The 17,479-nt window shown below is 41.1% G+C and overlaps 1 protein-coding gene across 1 annotated transcript in view; it reads left to right on the top strand.

Moving 5' to 3' along the window:
* Positions 1-14,774, top strand: part of slc66a3 (solute carrier family 66 member 3) — a 33,368-nt gene extending 18,594 nt beyond the window's left edge. Inside the window, exons 4-7 of the mRNA XM_080192160.1 lie at positions 6,067-6,124; positions 11,558-11,678; positions 13,521-13,562; positions 14,511-14,774. Coding sequence (XP_080048286.1) covers positions 6,067-6,124; positions 11,558-11,678; positions 13,521-13,562; positions 14,511-14,602 — 313 coding nt within the window. The 3' untranslated portion in view covers positions 14,603-14,774. The remainder of the gene's footprint in view (positions 1-6,066; positions 6,125-11,557; positions 11,679-13,520; positions 13,563-14,510) is intronic.
* Positions 14,775-17,479: the final 2,705 nt, after the last annotated feature.

Consider the following 17,479-nt stretch of genomic DNA (forward strand, 5'->3'; position numbering starts at 1 on the left):
GGGATTAGCAAGGTAAATATGTGGGGTTATGGGGTGGGATTGTTGTCGGTGCAGGCTCAATGGGCCGAATGGCTTCCTTCTGCATTGTAGGGATTCTGTGACTCTATGAGATGAATCTGAATGCCTGTGGCTATAATTGTATTAATTGCAAGAGAAGTGAGCTGGGGTTAAAGAGAAAGTAACGTTAGCATCACATCAACGGGAATAGATTGTTGCATGTCTTAGGTTTTGAGTGAGTATTTACTCACCATTTGACGGTTTAATTGTACACTTTGATATTTAAACCCTGGCTCTGAAATGGCGTTGCAGCAGACTGCATTGCCATGTTCATAATGTGTCCTATGTCCAGGATTAAGATATTATGATGAATAACATCAGCAACTGGGGATGACTGAGATGCAGCTGTGGTTTGTGACAACATCCTTTCCCTTCGCATTCAGTTAGTTATTACAACAAATCAAGTGACAGCATCACCCCCAACACCAGGGAATTAAGCCTTAGCTGAAGGGACTGGAAATTATATTTGGAGAATGTGAAGAGGAGGGGATGTTTTGAACCTTCCAGACTCGAATAGCTGTTCAGTCATAACAAGTCATTGCTGTTTGGAAGTTGATTTGGAGAATAAAGATCTTTTGTGCCGCACATGTAGAATCATAGACTGGTACAGCAATATTACAGTTCTATGTGTCAATTCAGGCCCTTAAACTCATTAGACTTACCTATTACACTCATAGTATTAAAGCCTTGCCTTACTCTCTTGACACTCAAATAGCTGTACTCACTCTGCCTTGCTTGCTTTACTATAGCATAACATATCTCTGTTTTAATTAATGCTCTGTGTCTCTTCCTGTTGCCAAGCTGGTTTAAACTCCTCCCAAGAGCGTGAGCAAACCTGCCCACGAAAATGTTGGCGCCAGTGTGGTGCAAATGCAGATTGTCCGACTTGTTCAAGCCCCACCTTACCCAGAAACAGTCCCAGTGATCCAGGAATCTAAAATGCCCACTCTTGCACCAATTCTTGAGCTATTCTTTCATTTGCTCACTTATTTCTATTCTCGCACAACACCAGGAGTAATTCAGAGATTACAACCTTAGAGATCCTGTTTTTTAATCAACTGCCTACCTCCTTGAATTTTTGATGCAAAACTGCATTCTTCAGTCCACACTTAATATTGTATCAACATGTACCACAACCTCTAAATCATCAACCTCTGTCTTCAGGATGCCCTGCAATCGTTCAGTGACATCTCTGACCCTGACACCCGGGAGGCAGCACACCATCCTGGAGTCACAGCTACTGTCATAGAAATGTCTGTCTACCCGCCCCTGAACAAAGAATCCCCTATCACTACTGCTCTTTCTTTCCTCTTCATTCACCAGCCAGTGCCCCACCGCAGCCCACCCCCCCCCCCCCCAATCCAACATCCTGGTGGAGCGCACCCCTCGGTGTCCCGGTGGAGCGCGTCCCTCGCTGGTTGTGTGCTCTGTGTTGCCTGAAGGTGAGTGCGGAGCCATGGATTTAAACACCACGCCAGGATTTGAGTCCATGATTCAGGCTGATTGTTCAGTGGAGCACTGAGAGTGCCATATTGATCAAGATGTCATCAGTTCGCTAATACAGGCTGATACTAACGTTCCCACAATTCAAAGAAGTCTCTCACTGTGCTGACCAACCAGATTAATTTGTATTTGATCAAAACTACCAGAACATATTAATTATAGCTGAAAGAAAATAGACATTTTATCAAAGCTTTTCTTCCTGCACTCACCCGGTTTGTCAGAATACCAATGTCAGGAGAAAACAATTCATTGATACCGATTTGAGAAGAGAGAGCTGATTGGTTGGCAAGTGGACTCTGACGCTGCATATCGATAGCGATGCTGTGTTTATGTGCTCATTTGATATTGCAAGTCTATTCACCAATGTTCCAGTTAAGGAAGCACCATGTGGTGACCCGGACATGCCACCATTACGTGATTCTGCATTCATTGAAATTATTAACTCGGCTCTGGCACAGTTGAGTTCAGTTTTTAATAATACCCTATATGTCCAAGTAGATGGTGTGGCTATGGGACCCCCTCTAGGCCCAGCTCTCACAAACATCATGCGAAACATGCCTTTGATGGAATGACACCTAATATCCTGTCCTTGCCCTTTTATGATATGTGGGTGGTGCATTTGTAATATTTAAATCTGTAGCAACACATAATAATATTCTTACACATTTTAATGATCTCCATTCTGCACTCAAACTCACCTCTGAAATGAACTCCTATCCCTTTACGTTCTAGTTGAGAAATCGGCCAGGGAGTTCTCCAGTACAGTTTACCACACGCCTGCCTTCACTGGTCAAAACCCACAACACGATTCTTACAGTCCTGTACACTATAGGATTGGCCTTATTGGCAACCTTGTAAATAGGATTCAGGCCATTTGCTCACCAAGGAGGATTGATGCTGAAACAGGACGCATCAGTGACACCCTTTGGGATGATGGCTATTCTGATCACATCATTTTGCTGCACTGTGTATCACTTAAACCTATCAATGGGTCTAAGGCCGCCACTCTCTGCTCTGAAAGGTGTTCAGTCTGCCTTAGATTATCCTGGAAGGGTATTTCAATAGGTGAAGCTAGCTGTTTCACTCTGCTAACTGTGCATTAGTGATACAAGTGGAATTCAGCAGTAACAAGATGCTGCCATCAAGTCAGAATGACGTTCTGCCAATCACACTAATAAGTAACCTGGAATACGAATTTCAGCGCCAATGCACTGCTATATTTGTAGACATACAGGCCAAAGACTGGTAGGTCAAACCAAACAGCATGTCCCTCCTGCTGTTCACAGGAGACAAGATACAGACCCTACCCAACCAGCCCATGCTCACAAAACTCAAAATACAATGTCAAACATTAGATTCAAGTTCATAATCAGACAATATTTGCGAAATAATCCTCAGTGTGCTAAGAGTTATGCTGATAACTAACTTAAAATTGTCATTCGAGCTTACAGTGTGGTATATTTGCATGTACTAGAAGCTACATATATTGATACAAAGTGCCCTTTGGTGACAGAAAAAACATATACACAAAGCGCACCTGTTTCAGGAAAACAAAGCATGTGAGAACTGTTCCTCAGGGCAAAGACTCAACCAGTCAGTGAAGCTGCCTGTTTTAAATTTCAAACTTGGTAGTTAACTGTCAGTCACCATCAACTGCTGCATTTTCCATAGTAACCAATTCTACCAATCAGGGTCCACTTGCCAACCAATCAGTACTCTGATACGGTATAAATTTGTGTTGTTTTCACGAGCTTCTTGTGAATTGTCTTGATGAGTACAAGATGAATAGCTTTGACAGCAATACCTCTTTCAGCAATACCCAAGTTCTGTACTGCCAAACCACTGAAACATATTAACTTGTCATTTACCTTATTTATTGTTTGCAGACCTTACTTATGATCAAGACCTTGTGGAATTCAACAGTTGCACATTAACATGTTTTAGACTGTTTGGGTTCCCCAAAATCACCTTAATTCTTAATGGCCCTGGCAAGTTAACAAGCTCCTGAAGAGCTTGAAGGAACATTAATTGGAGGAGAGTGAACACTGTGCTCCCTCCCACCTGCCACCACTTTGAAAATTGTAGATTGTGATGGAGACATCAGGTTCCAGAGGGGTCCTCTGGGACTGCCCACATCAGTGTTTGATCCCAACAACATTTGAAAATTTGGCACCAGTTCTTACTTTGCAATAAAAACAGCAAGTGTTGGGAATACTCAGCATCTATAGAGAGAGAAACGGTTTCAGATCAGTTCCCTTATATTTCAGATTGCCAGCATCCTCGGTCTTTTCCATTGATCTGAACCTTTCCCTGTGCTCTGTCCATAATGCAAGAGACATGCAACTCCTCAGACATGACTGAGGTATTCAGTTCATGGTTGAAGTTTGGCTTTCTTGTAATTGATACCAAAAATATTGCAAATTTTGTTTTTCATAAAGGTGACACCGTGGTTAACAATGCTGCCTCATAACTCCAGGTTCGATTCCCGGCTTGGATTCACTATCTGTGTGCTTGCGTGCATTTCTTCCGGGTGCTCCAGTCCAAAGATGTGCAGGTTAGGTTGATTGGCCATGTTAAATTGCCCCTTAGTGTCCAGAGATGCGTAGGTTAAAGGGATTAGCAGGGTAAATATGTGGAGTTACACGAATAAGGCCTGGGTGGGATTGCTGTCGGTGTGGACTCAATGTACTGTATGGATTCTGTGGTTTCTATGATGGTTTCTGTGAATCCCTATGCTTTAGCAAGTAGGGAGGCAGAGGGATAAGTGGTATTGTGGTTGTGCTGCTGGAATTGTAGGAACAATTCAAAGAATGTTAACTCCATAAGACCATAAAACATAGGAGCAGAATTAGGCCACTCAGCCCATCGAGCCTGCTCCGCCATTCAATCGTGACTGATATTTTTCTCATCCCCATTCTCCTGCCTTTTCCCCATAACCCCGATCCCCTTATTAATCAAGAACCTATCTATCTCTGTCTTAAAGACACTCAATGACCTGGCTTCCACAGCCTTCTGCAGCAAAGAGTTCCACAGATTCACCACTCTCTGGCTGAAGAAATTCCTCCTCATCTCTGTTTTAAAAGATCGTCCCTTTAGCCTGAGGTTGTGCCCTCTGGTTCTAGTTTTTCCTACTAGTGGAAACATCCTCTCCACGTCCACTTTATCCAGGCCTCGTAGTATCCTGTAAGTTTCAATAAGATCCCCTTTCATCCTTCTAAACTCGAACAAATATAGAACCAGAGTCCTCGACCGTTTCTCATACAACAAGCTGTTCATTCCAGGAATCATTTTTGTGAACCTTCTCTGGGCCCTTTCCAAGGCCAGCACATCCTTTCTTAGATATGGGGCCCAAAACTGCTCACAGCACTCCAAATGGGGTTTGATCAGAGCCTTATACAACCTCAGAAATACATCCCTGCTGTTGTATTCTAGCCCTCTTGACATGAATGCTAACATTGCATTTGTCTTCCTAAATGCTGACTGAACCTGCATGCTAACCTTAAGAGAATCTTGAACAATGACTCCCAAGTCCCTTTGTGTTTCTGATTTCCTAAGCATTTTCCCATTTAAATAGCCTATGCCTCCATTCCTCCTTCCAAAGCCCATAACCTCACACTTTTCCACATTGTATTCCATCAGCCATTTCTTTGCCCACTCTCCTAATCTGTCCAAGTTCGTCTGCAGACCCCCGCTTCTTCAGTACTACCTATCCCTCAATACTACCTGTCCTTCAATATTACCTGTCCTTCGACAAACCTTTGTATCATTTGCAAACTTAGCAACAGTGCCTTCAGTTCCTTCTTCCAAATCATTAACGTATATTATGAAATATCCCACCTTGGCAATTTGAGAGTTTGGGTTTGGTTTTAAAAAAATCTGAAAATCGAAGGCTGGTGCCATCACAAAGCAGTTGTTCTGTCATTAAAAACTCAACAGGTTCATTAATACCCTTTAAACATGGAAAAACCACTGATCCAATCACTCACCATTAACATTCCCTCTGAAATGGCCCTGGGGATGGGTAATGACCATCTCAGTGAAACCCACATCCTGAGAGCCAATTTAAAAATCTATCCATCAGATTGCTTGCAATGGTAGCATGTTTATAAGTATGTACATTAAAAGAGATGTCCAAGGCAAACAAAAACAGATGGTTCATCAAAATATTCAAGAGTTCAAAATAAAGAGAAAATCTGTGAAAATGCATAAGACCACAATTTTTAAGCTGATAGTTTAAGAGTTAATAACTTTAGCAAACACAATGTAATCTTGGTGTGAAATGCTGATGGAAAATAAGGACAGTAGAATTTAGGATTAAAGAAATACAAAAAGTACCTAACTGAAAGATTTAACTTAACATATTAGAAATGAATAATGCCTTTAAATTTTCCTAAGCATTCCACAATATAAACTGCTTTTGTTGTTTACAATTGGTAAAATATTTCTTGCATGCAACACATAATTGACTTGCATTCCATTTTCAGTTTTTACCTTAGCAGCATTCAGATTCATCCTTTGTTGGCGCCTTATAACAATCCATAGGTTGATTATAGATTTAGCTATGGTAAGTATTCCATTAAACAACTTGTGACTGATACTTTACTTTAAGCATTAACTTGCTGCTGATGTGGACCATGCTAATTTGCCTCATGTAGTGATGAACTGACTAGTACACCAGTGATCTCACCAATGGCAAGAGACAGTGAAACTTTTAACCTACAGGAAAGCATCAGTGACATCCAGTTGTACCTGTACCTGGCTGCATGGAAGCAAAATTCAATTGGAGCACAACAGAATTCCCATTTTCTCTGCCTTGCACTCTCAGCTGAAGTATCATTTCAGGGGTTTGTGTGTGAATGGAAAAATATCATCCAACAAAAGCAGGCAGGTTTGAGCAGCTGTTGGGCTGTTATTTGTATTCCCTCTACAAGCACAAAGAATATACTGGTTTTTGTACAAATACATTTCTAGTACAATACCTAGTTTTTTAAAACAATATTTTAAAAGTAAATCCATAGTGAGTTACAGAGTAATTAGAGTCATAAAGGTTTACAGCACAGGAAGAGGTCTTTTGGCCCATGCACCAGCCATTAAACACCTATCTATCCTTGTATGTTATGCTCCTTCAAGAGCTCATCCACTTGCTCTTCAAGAGTTGCTTTTGCAAACCTTGTAATCTTGTTTTAAGGAATCCAGCAAGGAGTAGATAATGTTCTTCACTGAAGGTATTGAGATTACACAGGTCACAACTTACATACACTAGAGAATAAAAAGCACTTCAAGATACATGATTATCTTGATTAGCATTTAATGTTGGCACAAAATAATGCCTTGCTATTTCTCTGAGACAATGGGTGACATTTTCCTCCCCTTCCGCAGTGTGTTTTGCAGCGGTAGGAGGCGGTATGCTACTCACTGGCAGTAGGAACTTACGGTCCCGTCATTGTCAATGGAGTTTCCCTTGAGCACATCCTCACCACCGGGACACCCGTGGCAGGGGTGTGCTGTCGGCAGAACCATTAGATCCTGTCGGCATAAACGTCAGTAAGATTTTGGCCATTGCATAACACTGATTGCACATCAGTGTGTTGCACCATGCAGACATGCACAGTTTACATCCTCAATTTCTAGAGAAATCTGGACTTTCTTGTATGCGACACAATTTTAATCCAGCTGTACATACTGTGTGTAGTCATGTGATTTTTCTAACTAAAGGGCTCAGATTCTATTCCAATCCTTTTCCTGCACCTAGTGATGCAGTAAGGAAGACTTTTGTCAATTAGTAATTCCTGGAACAGTTTGCTAGTCTGTCACCAGGAGCTTATTGCTTGAGGATGACACTCTACATCAAGTATGGCAGACCAGGAGTCTCTCCCGCTTTTACTGTCAGCTATTGGTGTGTTTGGAAGGACTTACAGGTTGATACCCTCAACCTGTTTGGCCACGTTGCAAAACGCACCTTCCTTGGCCATCAAGTCTTTGGGTGGGACCCGAATCTGGAGCTTCCAGCTCAGAGGCAGCGACCCTACCCACTGCAGAGGGCTCAGGTAATCCATGGTTAACAGGCAGTTTAGATTCCTGGCACATTGTTATCTATGGTATTGTCCCTGGTTTGAAAGCCTTCTTTCAGTGGCAAACTATTTTCCTCAGTGGATGCAATCTTGGCAAAGCAGCCAAATGAAACTGTGGCGCCGTATTGTAGATCTTGCATGGAGCCTGTGCTGCTCTGTGTTCAAACTTAATGCAAAATTTAGAATTCAGTTTTTATTCCTACAGATAGAATATATCTACTGTCTTTTCAGTTTGAGATTGGTGCCATATACATTGAAAGTTGCTCTATATAATGTACCATATACAATGTGCCATACACATTGAATGGTGCTTTATACAATGTGCCATATACATTGAATGGTGCTATTTAAGAATAGGTTCTTATCATTGGATGAGGATTGGTTTAGGTTCAGCTGTAAAACAGTCATCAGGCTGCTCAGGTTCACATGTGAAAAGGGAGCATGAGAAAGTGAATGAGAAATGTCAGAACTGTAACCCAGCATAACTTGATTTTCATGTTGGGGAAGGGAAGATTATTGAAATAATGTATTATCTGAGTTCTGCATCTGTATGTTGTAATCCTTCTGTTCTGCACTTCAGTACTAACTGAGGAAAAGATCAGAAGGTTTCTTCCAAGTGATTTTTGTGGCTAAATCTGAAATGAAAGAAAAATAGCTGCTACGTGTTCAATCAGCATTGAGAGCATCGCTTCTCTGATTGCGTATTTGTGACCTTGTCTTGCGTATTGGGAGTACTATTTCAAACCTTGTGGACGACAAACCATAGAAGACAATGAGCAAGAAATTAGCAAACTTCAGAAAGATGTAGACAGATTGGTGAAATGGGTGAGCATACAGTTTAATGCAAAGAAGCATAAAGCACTTGGGAGGAAAAACATGGAAAGGGAATATAATCCCATGGAACTGTATTGATGGAGATGTGAGAGCAGAATGACCATATGGGGTATCTTCTCAAATCTTTGAAAGTGATGGGATAAGTTGACAGGGCAGTTGAGAAAGGCTTTACAAATAGGACATTGATAACAAAACGAGGAAGTCATTCTAAATCTGCAAACAGGTAGCTAGGCTTCACCTGGAGTATTGTGTATAACTCTGAGCATCACATTATAAGAAGGATGTCAAGGCTTTTGGAGAGGTTACTGAGGAGATTTACAGGGTGATACCAAGGAGTTCAGATACATGGAGTAATTGGAGAAGCTGGGGTTGTAGTCTCTTAAGCAGAACAAGTTAAAGTGATATCTCACATAAATATTTAAATGATGGATGAGGAAGTAGGAAGAAACCTGTGTTAGGCAAGTTAATCAGTAATCCGAGTTTATATGTTTAAAATAGTTGGAAAGGGCGAGAGTGGAAAGGAGGAATTCCAGAGGGTTGATAAGATCTGGAAGGGCTGTGAAAGCAGTTTCCATAGGAACTTTCCAATGGCCCTTAAGTCAAAAGGACAAATATAGATTGAAGCAAAGAAAGCTGGTCTGGAGGACTAATTTGGAGAGCTTCTTCAAAATGCCTGTGCAGACAATGATGGATTGAATCGCCTCCTTTTCTGCTGTGGGATTTGGGATTCAATGATGAAATTGTAACATTTCGCCAAGTGATGTTGATCCTGGGAGAAACTGTTGGTGTGCAATTGGTTCAACAGCCACCAGTAGCAGCGAGCAAATTTGGTTGTTTGCTGTGCAGTTGGTTGTGCCATTGGTTGTCAGATGTAGTGAGGTATGGACTCTGGAGAACTCCCGAGATTGGTTTGTGGTACTAATGGAATACTGTGGCCTGCTTGACAGAGAAAGAATGCGAGAGCACAGAATGAAAGCTTTTTGCCAGGTTTATCTGTCAGCTATCAGGTGAAAGAAATAAATCTGATGCAGTACATTATGGACCTCCATTGATTGCTGTGGGTATTGTAGTTGGCCCTACAGGGCAGACATGTGAAGAAATAGCATTTTGTGTCCCGTATCCAGTTTAGTTTGGAAAAATTGAACAGAATAGTGGAATGGCTGATCTCTTGAACATTTTAAAACAGCTGCAAACTTTTAAAGACTTTAAATTTTATTATGCCTCCTGTATGTTGTTTTTTAAATAGGAACTGAATTAATCAGAATTTCTGTAAAGCTGAACTAACTAAATCCATTCTACACTGAAGGTGGGTTTGGATAGGGTGGTAGTGATTGCAAAGTGAGCACCATGTTTATACTAATAACTATGTATTTGTTGCAGAGCCATCACATTCCTAACCTCATTTACTGGTCGAAGGGTCTTACAGCTTTGAAGTTTATCTTCCGTTTCCAAACCCTTCTCACTGTGTCTACTTTATTGTTTTTTTTTCTCCCCCCTCCTGCCTGGAAGGATCCACAGCCTTTTGCTTAGTGTATGCTATACTAATATCAGTAAGTATCTGTAATTGCATCTCACCCTCTATTATCGATACACACAAAGCTGGAAGATTTTGTTCACAAATTCTCCTGCCTGTACAGCACTCCTAAATAAGCTGATGTGTGAAGTCCTGTCCCTTTTTTTCACTTAAGGTTATTGGAGCAAAAATTGGACTGAACTAAAATCTGTCAAACAGCAGTACCTCAACAAATTTTTTGCTGGTAGTTTTGTGATTCCAGGAACTGTTAGAGGCTATTTTCAAATATCCTAATTTGTCTAAGGTTCACAACTGGGCTAACTTGGTTCATTTGCATTAACAACAGTCAGCCAGTCTACCTGCTATATGCTGTGTCACTTATGCCAATGCATTTACCCATTTCCTGTAACTTTGTATTGAAAAGCTTGGATATAACAATGTCTGGAAATTTTCCAATGCTGTGAACACAGGACGTTGATGCAATTTTTTCTGATGAATGATCATTTTTGTTATCTCTAAGGAAAGAGCCATTGGATGAAGCATCATTGAATATCACACGTACAAACTATCTTCATCATATAGGGCCTAGTGACTAATCCCAGACAGTTTCCCACCTGACATGGTAACGATATGGTTTTTAGTGTTGCAAATTGAATTATTGAATGAAACTGGTAATATTTATTTCTAAATATGATGCTTCCCTCTATCAATGATAAAATGTAAGGATGAGACATAGTTAATTATTTCATTTAAATCCAAAACTGGATCAAAAACATTTTTGTTCCAAGTAGCATTATGTATTTAATTACAGAAAAAAGGATTAATCTTATGGCGCAAATTAAAATGGGAAATTAGAAACCGCAAGTTAACAGAGATTGAGTGTACCACCACCCTTTTATTTTTCTATTTGCATCTCCATTTCTTTTTTCTTACTTACTGTTTTATTCGATTTCTCTTGTCTTAACTTTTTTTCTCGTGTTTTTCTTCACTATTCTCTGCCCATGGAGCCTAGAAAGGTGGACACGGAAGATGGGGAAGTCCTGAAGTGGAATACAAGTGACGAAGTCAGGCTTCAACCTTAGCAAGATGGTTTTCACCAATCAATGGGGATACCTAGGGATGTGGACTGAGATCAACTGTAGCTGCTTTTAAGGTGTCAGATTTGACTCAGTGGTAGCACTCTCGTTTCTGAATCAGGAGGCTGTGGTTCAAGTTTCCGTCCAAATAATTTGAGCATGTACCATAAGCTACTGCTTCAGTGCAGCACTGAGTGAACCAGAGAAGCTGGAGAAAGCCATTGAGTGAACTGATTGAGATTTTGTCCTCCCTTTAGTAGTTGGACTAAGAATAGCTTTGCCAGTGATATTCTGCATGCCGCCTTGACTTGGAATGGCTACATGTGCATGCATGTGTATGTGAAATGAACCTACAGGGAATAAACAGGAAAAAACTTTTTTAAACAGTCGCATCTGTGACTATCTCAAGTTCAGATTTCCTTTGGGCAAATCAAGTGCCTGGGGCTTGATTAGATATTTTGATTAAATTTTAATGATTAACACAGATCCTCTTTTTGTTGTAGAATTTGTCCACGTTTATCAGTGCACTAAGTAAGTTTGCCCAACTTCAGTCTTTGTGGAAGACATGTGACTCTGGCCAAGTCAGTGCCCTGACATGGGGCCTTGCTATCTACACCGTATGTGGTAAGTGTGACCATGAACAGAAGCTCATTTTTATAAAAAAGCTAAGTTTAACAATATCATGTTCTCTTTTGAAACCTCAGAAAAGGATTGTACAATTCCAGTTTTATTTTCATTTCAACTTTGATAATTCTGTAAGGCTCGATGGCTAGACCTGGTGGAGGTAGAGTTATGGAGGGATGAGACAGAAAGATTTCACATGACGGTGAAGATGTTAGACATGAGGTGGACAGGAGCCAATGAAGGTTAATGCATAAGAGTTACAGGTTTGGTTTGGCACAGGAATAGGGGAGGTAGTTGTCACTGAGCCAAGATAATGCACCGGGGACCCAGATTCAAACCCCACCATAGCAGATGGTAGAATTTGAATTCAATTAATATATTTTGGAATTAATTGTCAATGATGAGCTTAACACTATTGTCAGTTGTCATAAAAACCTATCTCGTTCACTAAAGTCTTTTAGGGAAGGAAATCTGCCATCCTCACCTGGTCTGTGACTCCAAATCCACAGCAACGTCTCTTAAATGCCCTCTGAAATGCTGAGAAAGCCACTCACACTGCTAAAATGTTTCAAAGGAATGAAACTGGATGGTCTACCAGATGTGACTTAGGGTTTGAAAATAACAATGGCAAACTCAGCCCTGTCAACTTTGAAAAGTCTTCCTAATTAATATTTAGGGGCTTGTGCCAAAATTGGGATGTTGTCCGACTGACTAGTGAAGCAATAGCTGGACATATCACACTCCTGGAATCATGTCTTACTTATCAATGCCCAAAAAACCACCATCTCCATCCCTGGGTTTGTCCTCTCTGACCAGCAGCAAAAGTGGTGTGCGGCACATAGAGTAGGAAGAGAGTTGCCCTGGGAGTCCTCAACATCAACTTCAGACCTCCAGAAATCTTGTGGCATCAGGTCATGTCAGGAGCAGCACCAGGCATCTATCTAAATATGAGCTGTCAGCATGGTGAAGCTACAACTCAGAACTACCTGCGTGCCAAATAGCAAGAGATAGACAGAGCTAAGCGATTCCACAACCAGTGGATCTGACCTAACCTCTGACACAACCAGACATGAATGGTAGTGGACAATTAAACAACAGGAGGAGGCTCCACAAAGGTCAGAGGCTAGGAATCCTGTGGCAAGTAACTCACCTCCTGATTCTTCAAAATCTACAGGGCATAGGTCTGGAAGTGTGATGGAATACTCTCCACTTGTCTGGATGAGTGCAGCTCCAAGAATATTCAAAAGCTCAATGCCATCCAGGACAAAGCAGCCCACTTGATTGGAACCCCTTCCATAAACATTTACTCCCTCCATCACCGATGCACTGTTGCAGCAGTGTGTACCATATACAAGATGCACTGCAGGAATTCACCAAGGCTTCTTAGCGCGCACCTTCCAAACCCACGGCCACTACCATCCGAAGCGCGAAGGCATCAGATACCTGGGAACTCCACCACATGGAAATTCCCTCCTGACTTTATTGGGTCAAAATCCTGGAACTCCCTCCCAAACAGCAGTGTGTGTGTGTACCTACACAACATGGACTGCAGTGGTTCAAGGAAGCAGCTCACCATCACCTTCTTAAGGGCAACTAAGGACGGGCAATAAATGCTGGCCTGGCCAACAACACCCACAACCCATGAATACATTTTAAATGAAGGAAACATTTGGATGGAGTCTGGAAGGAATGCCAGGAGAATATTGGAATAGATGGCTGTGGTAACGGAAAGATTTGCGAGCAGAGTGTTAGAACTTTTAAGACATAGTTGTTACAGCAGTCAGCTGTGGGATATTTGGCATATTTGATGCAATTACTAATGATTTTATTATTTTTGTACAGCAAGAATTTTCACCACTCTGATGACCACCCAAGACTCTGCAGGTGAATAGATTTTACATAATTACCAATTACCACTGTAAATTACTAACTTCCAGAGTTTCTACATTTCAACTGATTTAATGTATCACCAAATTAAAAATACCTTGTAGAGTGAATGGAAGTATCTTTCAGATGTCACTAGAACTAAGGACCCTGGCGCTCCCCACCAGACACCACAACTGTGCCAGGGCAGGGCCAAAGGGTTGAGGCCTAAGTGGGGACAGAGCCAGAGTGGGGGTGACCCGGGCGGGGGGAGAGAAGGGGAGCAAAGAAGAGGAACTCTGTCCTGGTGGGAGGGAGGGAACTCTGCAGATGGTGCCAATCGGCAGGGGGATCTGATGTCCGTGGGGTGGAAGGAGGAGTTTCAGTGTCCATGGGATGGGTGTGGGAACAGGGAACTGATGTCCGCGGGGTGGGTAGTGGGAGAGACTGGCACAGAGGGCGATTGGCAGTGGGAGGGGGGAGTGGGCAGGAGATCTCCTAGTACTGGGAGATCAGGGCACCTGTGCAATGACGCCCATAGAGCTGAACAGCCAGCTTCCCCGATGGAGTAAGACTCTTTCCTCACCCCCACCCCCACCTCCTTGCTGATAGAATCACATCCTGGTGCCTGTTTGGCACTAAGTGCCATAAGATTGCAACTTGCAGCTCAAGATAAAAGCATGAGTCTCTCCCATTTTCTCACTCAATCATTTTGGGCACTTTTTTTCATAAGATCACACCCGATGGCCTGAATGGCCTCCACCTGTGCATAACAATTCTGTATGTGGCTGATATCACTGGAACCGAGAAGGCGTCTTGGGAATGCTTGTGTGCCTAATGTAAATGCAAATTAAAATCTTTTTGATTATTCCAAACCTCTGTTGTAAAAGCAAAAGGCTTGATTTTTATGTTTGGTCTGTAGTTATGCTTTAAAGGTACATCCTGTAATGTTTTTGATCTTCTTTCCAGTGCTTTTCCGTTACACTGTTATTGGTGTGTTGAATACATGGGTTTTCGCCACCATCATTTACTACAGGAAAGCTGGAAAGCGAAAGGATTAAACGTGGTGAGGACTAGTGGCCAGGTCAACTGGTCTCCTGGATTGAATCAAAGATTCAGCATTGCTGACAATCACTGAAGAACACTTTAATCTTTAGTCTTTTGTAAAATGATGCAGAGACAAATACGCTGAAGGAATTTTGGATCTGCCCAATAAATGCTGATTTCATTTTGTTTGTGTCTAGACGTGCTCTTGGTACAGCCATCGATTTGAACCCTGTACTGGCAGCGTAGGAGTGGGTAGATTCTATTGTGGAATAAACCAAGGACAGAACTGATTAAAGTACAAGTTCCTGTCTATTAGTCCTCAACGGATGCCATTTGGAAATTTACTGTAACCAACAGTGAAGTGGATGAGGATAAATCTTTGTCAAGCCTTTTCTTTTTAAACCTTACTACTTGAATATAGCACAGCTAACTTCAGCCAAATGAAAAATAGATCAAGGCCCTCAGTACGTTAGTTACAGCTATGTTACAATATTGTAACAACTATAAAGATGAGTACTAGTTTAAATTTTAACTTTCAAGTCAAAACTGAAATGCAGGGGTGTGTAAACTCTTTGACTGTGGATCATAGTTTCTTACCTCAATAGCCCTGCAGCTCCATTTAAGCAAATACAACAATAAGATGAATTAAAGGTATATTTTGTATTCACAAAAGCTAGTAAAATGCAACTTCTGCTTTAATTTGCTTACATAAGCATTTAATATAGAATGACAACATAATTAGTGTGCAGCACAATATTGATTCTGCTCTTCAGTCGCCCAGGTGAAATTCCACAGGGCTGCTTCCTGCGATGATGCTGCCGTAGCTTTCAATGCAAACATGTTTTGTTGAAATATTGTGGTGGTGCAGCAGGGAAAGCTCTGAGGATGTTCACTCCCTTTGTTTATTCTCTGAGCCATACCACAATCAGCTTCCCTCAAGAAAACAGACTTGCATCAAGCAGATGTACTTGATGTTTACATCTCATGACCTAAAGCAAAACTGGATTAGTCAAAAGCAATACTCAAAAGATCTAAGACAAGGTACAATGATGGCAGACTCAGTCAGTAGCCCAATAGTGGCAAGAGGGATTATGACTCGGAGTGGATGGATTTCAAGCCTTTTGGGGGAATACTCCAAGAGAAGGCAACAATGTTATATAAGAAAGAGCAGATAGTTGAAACGCAGCTGTGGCAAAATAGATATTTGAGGAAAATAGCACTAAGGAAAATAAAGATGAAGGTTCTTGATTAATAAAGGGGTCAGAGGTTATGGGGGAAAAGCAGGAGAACGGAGATGAGAAAAATATCAGCCATGATTGAGCAGACTCCTTGGGCTGAGTGGCCTAATTCTGCTCCTATGTCTTATGGTCTTATGAAGTAGAGTAACCTGTTATCACATGGACTGAAAATCAACAAGGGTGATCAATTATCCCATAATGGGACCATATAGAAAGATTTAGAGGCACAATCATGGGCTGTTTGCGTTAGTAATGTATAATTGGCTTGATCTTGTGTGGTTTCTGAGCTAATAAAGGGCAAGACCACAAAATATATAAATGGGAACAGAGTCCCCATTGTGGATTTACCTTCAGAAAATCAGTTATTTGACACAAAGCAATGTGCTTGTAGCTGAAAGGGCACAGGAGGCTAGTTGGTTATTTAAATATGATACTGTTGATTTTCTAATGGTTGATCTCTATTTTACATTCAACCTTGACTGGAAAACATCCCTCCTCCCCCCTGCTTCATTCACTAGCTGGCTGCTAGCTTTGATATCCCTTCTGGCCTTCAATTCTCACTTTACCACCACCAATCCTAAGATTGATGTGTCTTTGGCCTTCCAAATGCACTTCGAGCCTCCAAACTTCTGACACCCATGTCTTCAGTTGCCTGTCTGGCTTCTACTCCTCTACCTGTCCCTGTCTACCTGTCCCTCGCTACCTGTCCCTCTCTACCTCTACCTCTTTCTCCCCCCCCCCCCCTTCACCTCCGTCAAAGATCTAACTACCTATTCATTAAAGTGCCTGTCTTTCAATCTGGCTGGTTGCAGCCAGAAAACAGAGATAAAAAATGGCCTTCTGCGTTCCCTGACTGCATAACAGCAGCCCATGATATTGAGACTACTACTTTTAAAAATGATTGTTGATTCTACTTGTGTCAATTTGTGTGCATTGTTAGCTGTCCAGCAAAAGAGAACGAGAATCAGAAGGATAAAAACAGCATGGAAAAGTAGCAAGTACAATCTGTAAAGAAATCAAAATGTACTGTATGGAGAGTTTAGGTGTTTTCAAAAGAGTTTATTTGCACCATTCCAAATACTTGCTCAGCAGTTTTCGATACAAAGGATGGTGCAGTAATGTAATGCATAATACACTGTCATTGTTTTATTCATTGTGACAATTCCCACTTGTTATTTGACATAGAGCATTGATGACATTAAAGTATAACAAAACACAGACTATTTTCTATACAAGGAGTAGTACAAGATCCCAATTGCTTTTAAGTATGAAATCAATATGGTCAGGGAATATGGTGATTGCAATATTTTATCAGTGTTGACAGCTGTTGGGATCAAAGGTGTTAAAATGATCCCATTAGAAATTCTGTTACTAAAAGGTTGAATTTTTTAAAATTGAAAATAAGTGGCCTTAATTTTTTTGCTGTAGGACTTCTTACAAGTTAACTTCTAATGTTCTAAATGGTTTAAATAGTTACAATATTAATTGCTATTTAATTTTCCATATTTTACTTTCATTTAAATAAGTGTTTTCCTGAAATTCTAAATTCAGTGTAGCATGTAGGTATTTAACAGAAAATTTTCTTCTGTGAGATGTTGTAACTATTGTTGGAAACAGAGGCCAGTCATGATTTTTCTTCCCCAGAGGAAACCT

Source organism: Carcharhinus amblyrhynchos, chromosome 7 (assembly GCF_965287045.1).
Source record: "Carcharhinus amblyrhynchos chromosome 7, sCarAmb.v2.hapA, whole genome shotgun sequence".
Taxonomy (NCBI): Eukaryota; Metazoa; Chordata; class Chondrichthyes; order Carcharhiniformes; family Carcharhinidae; genus Carcharhinus; species Carcharhinus amblyrhynchos.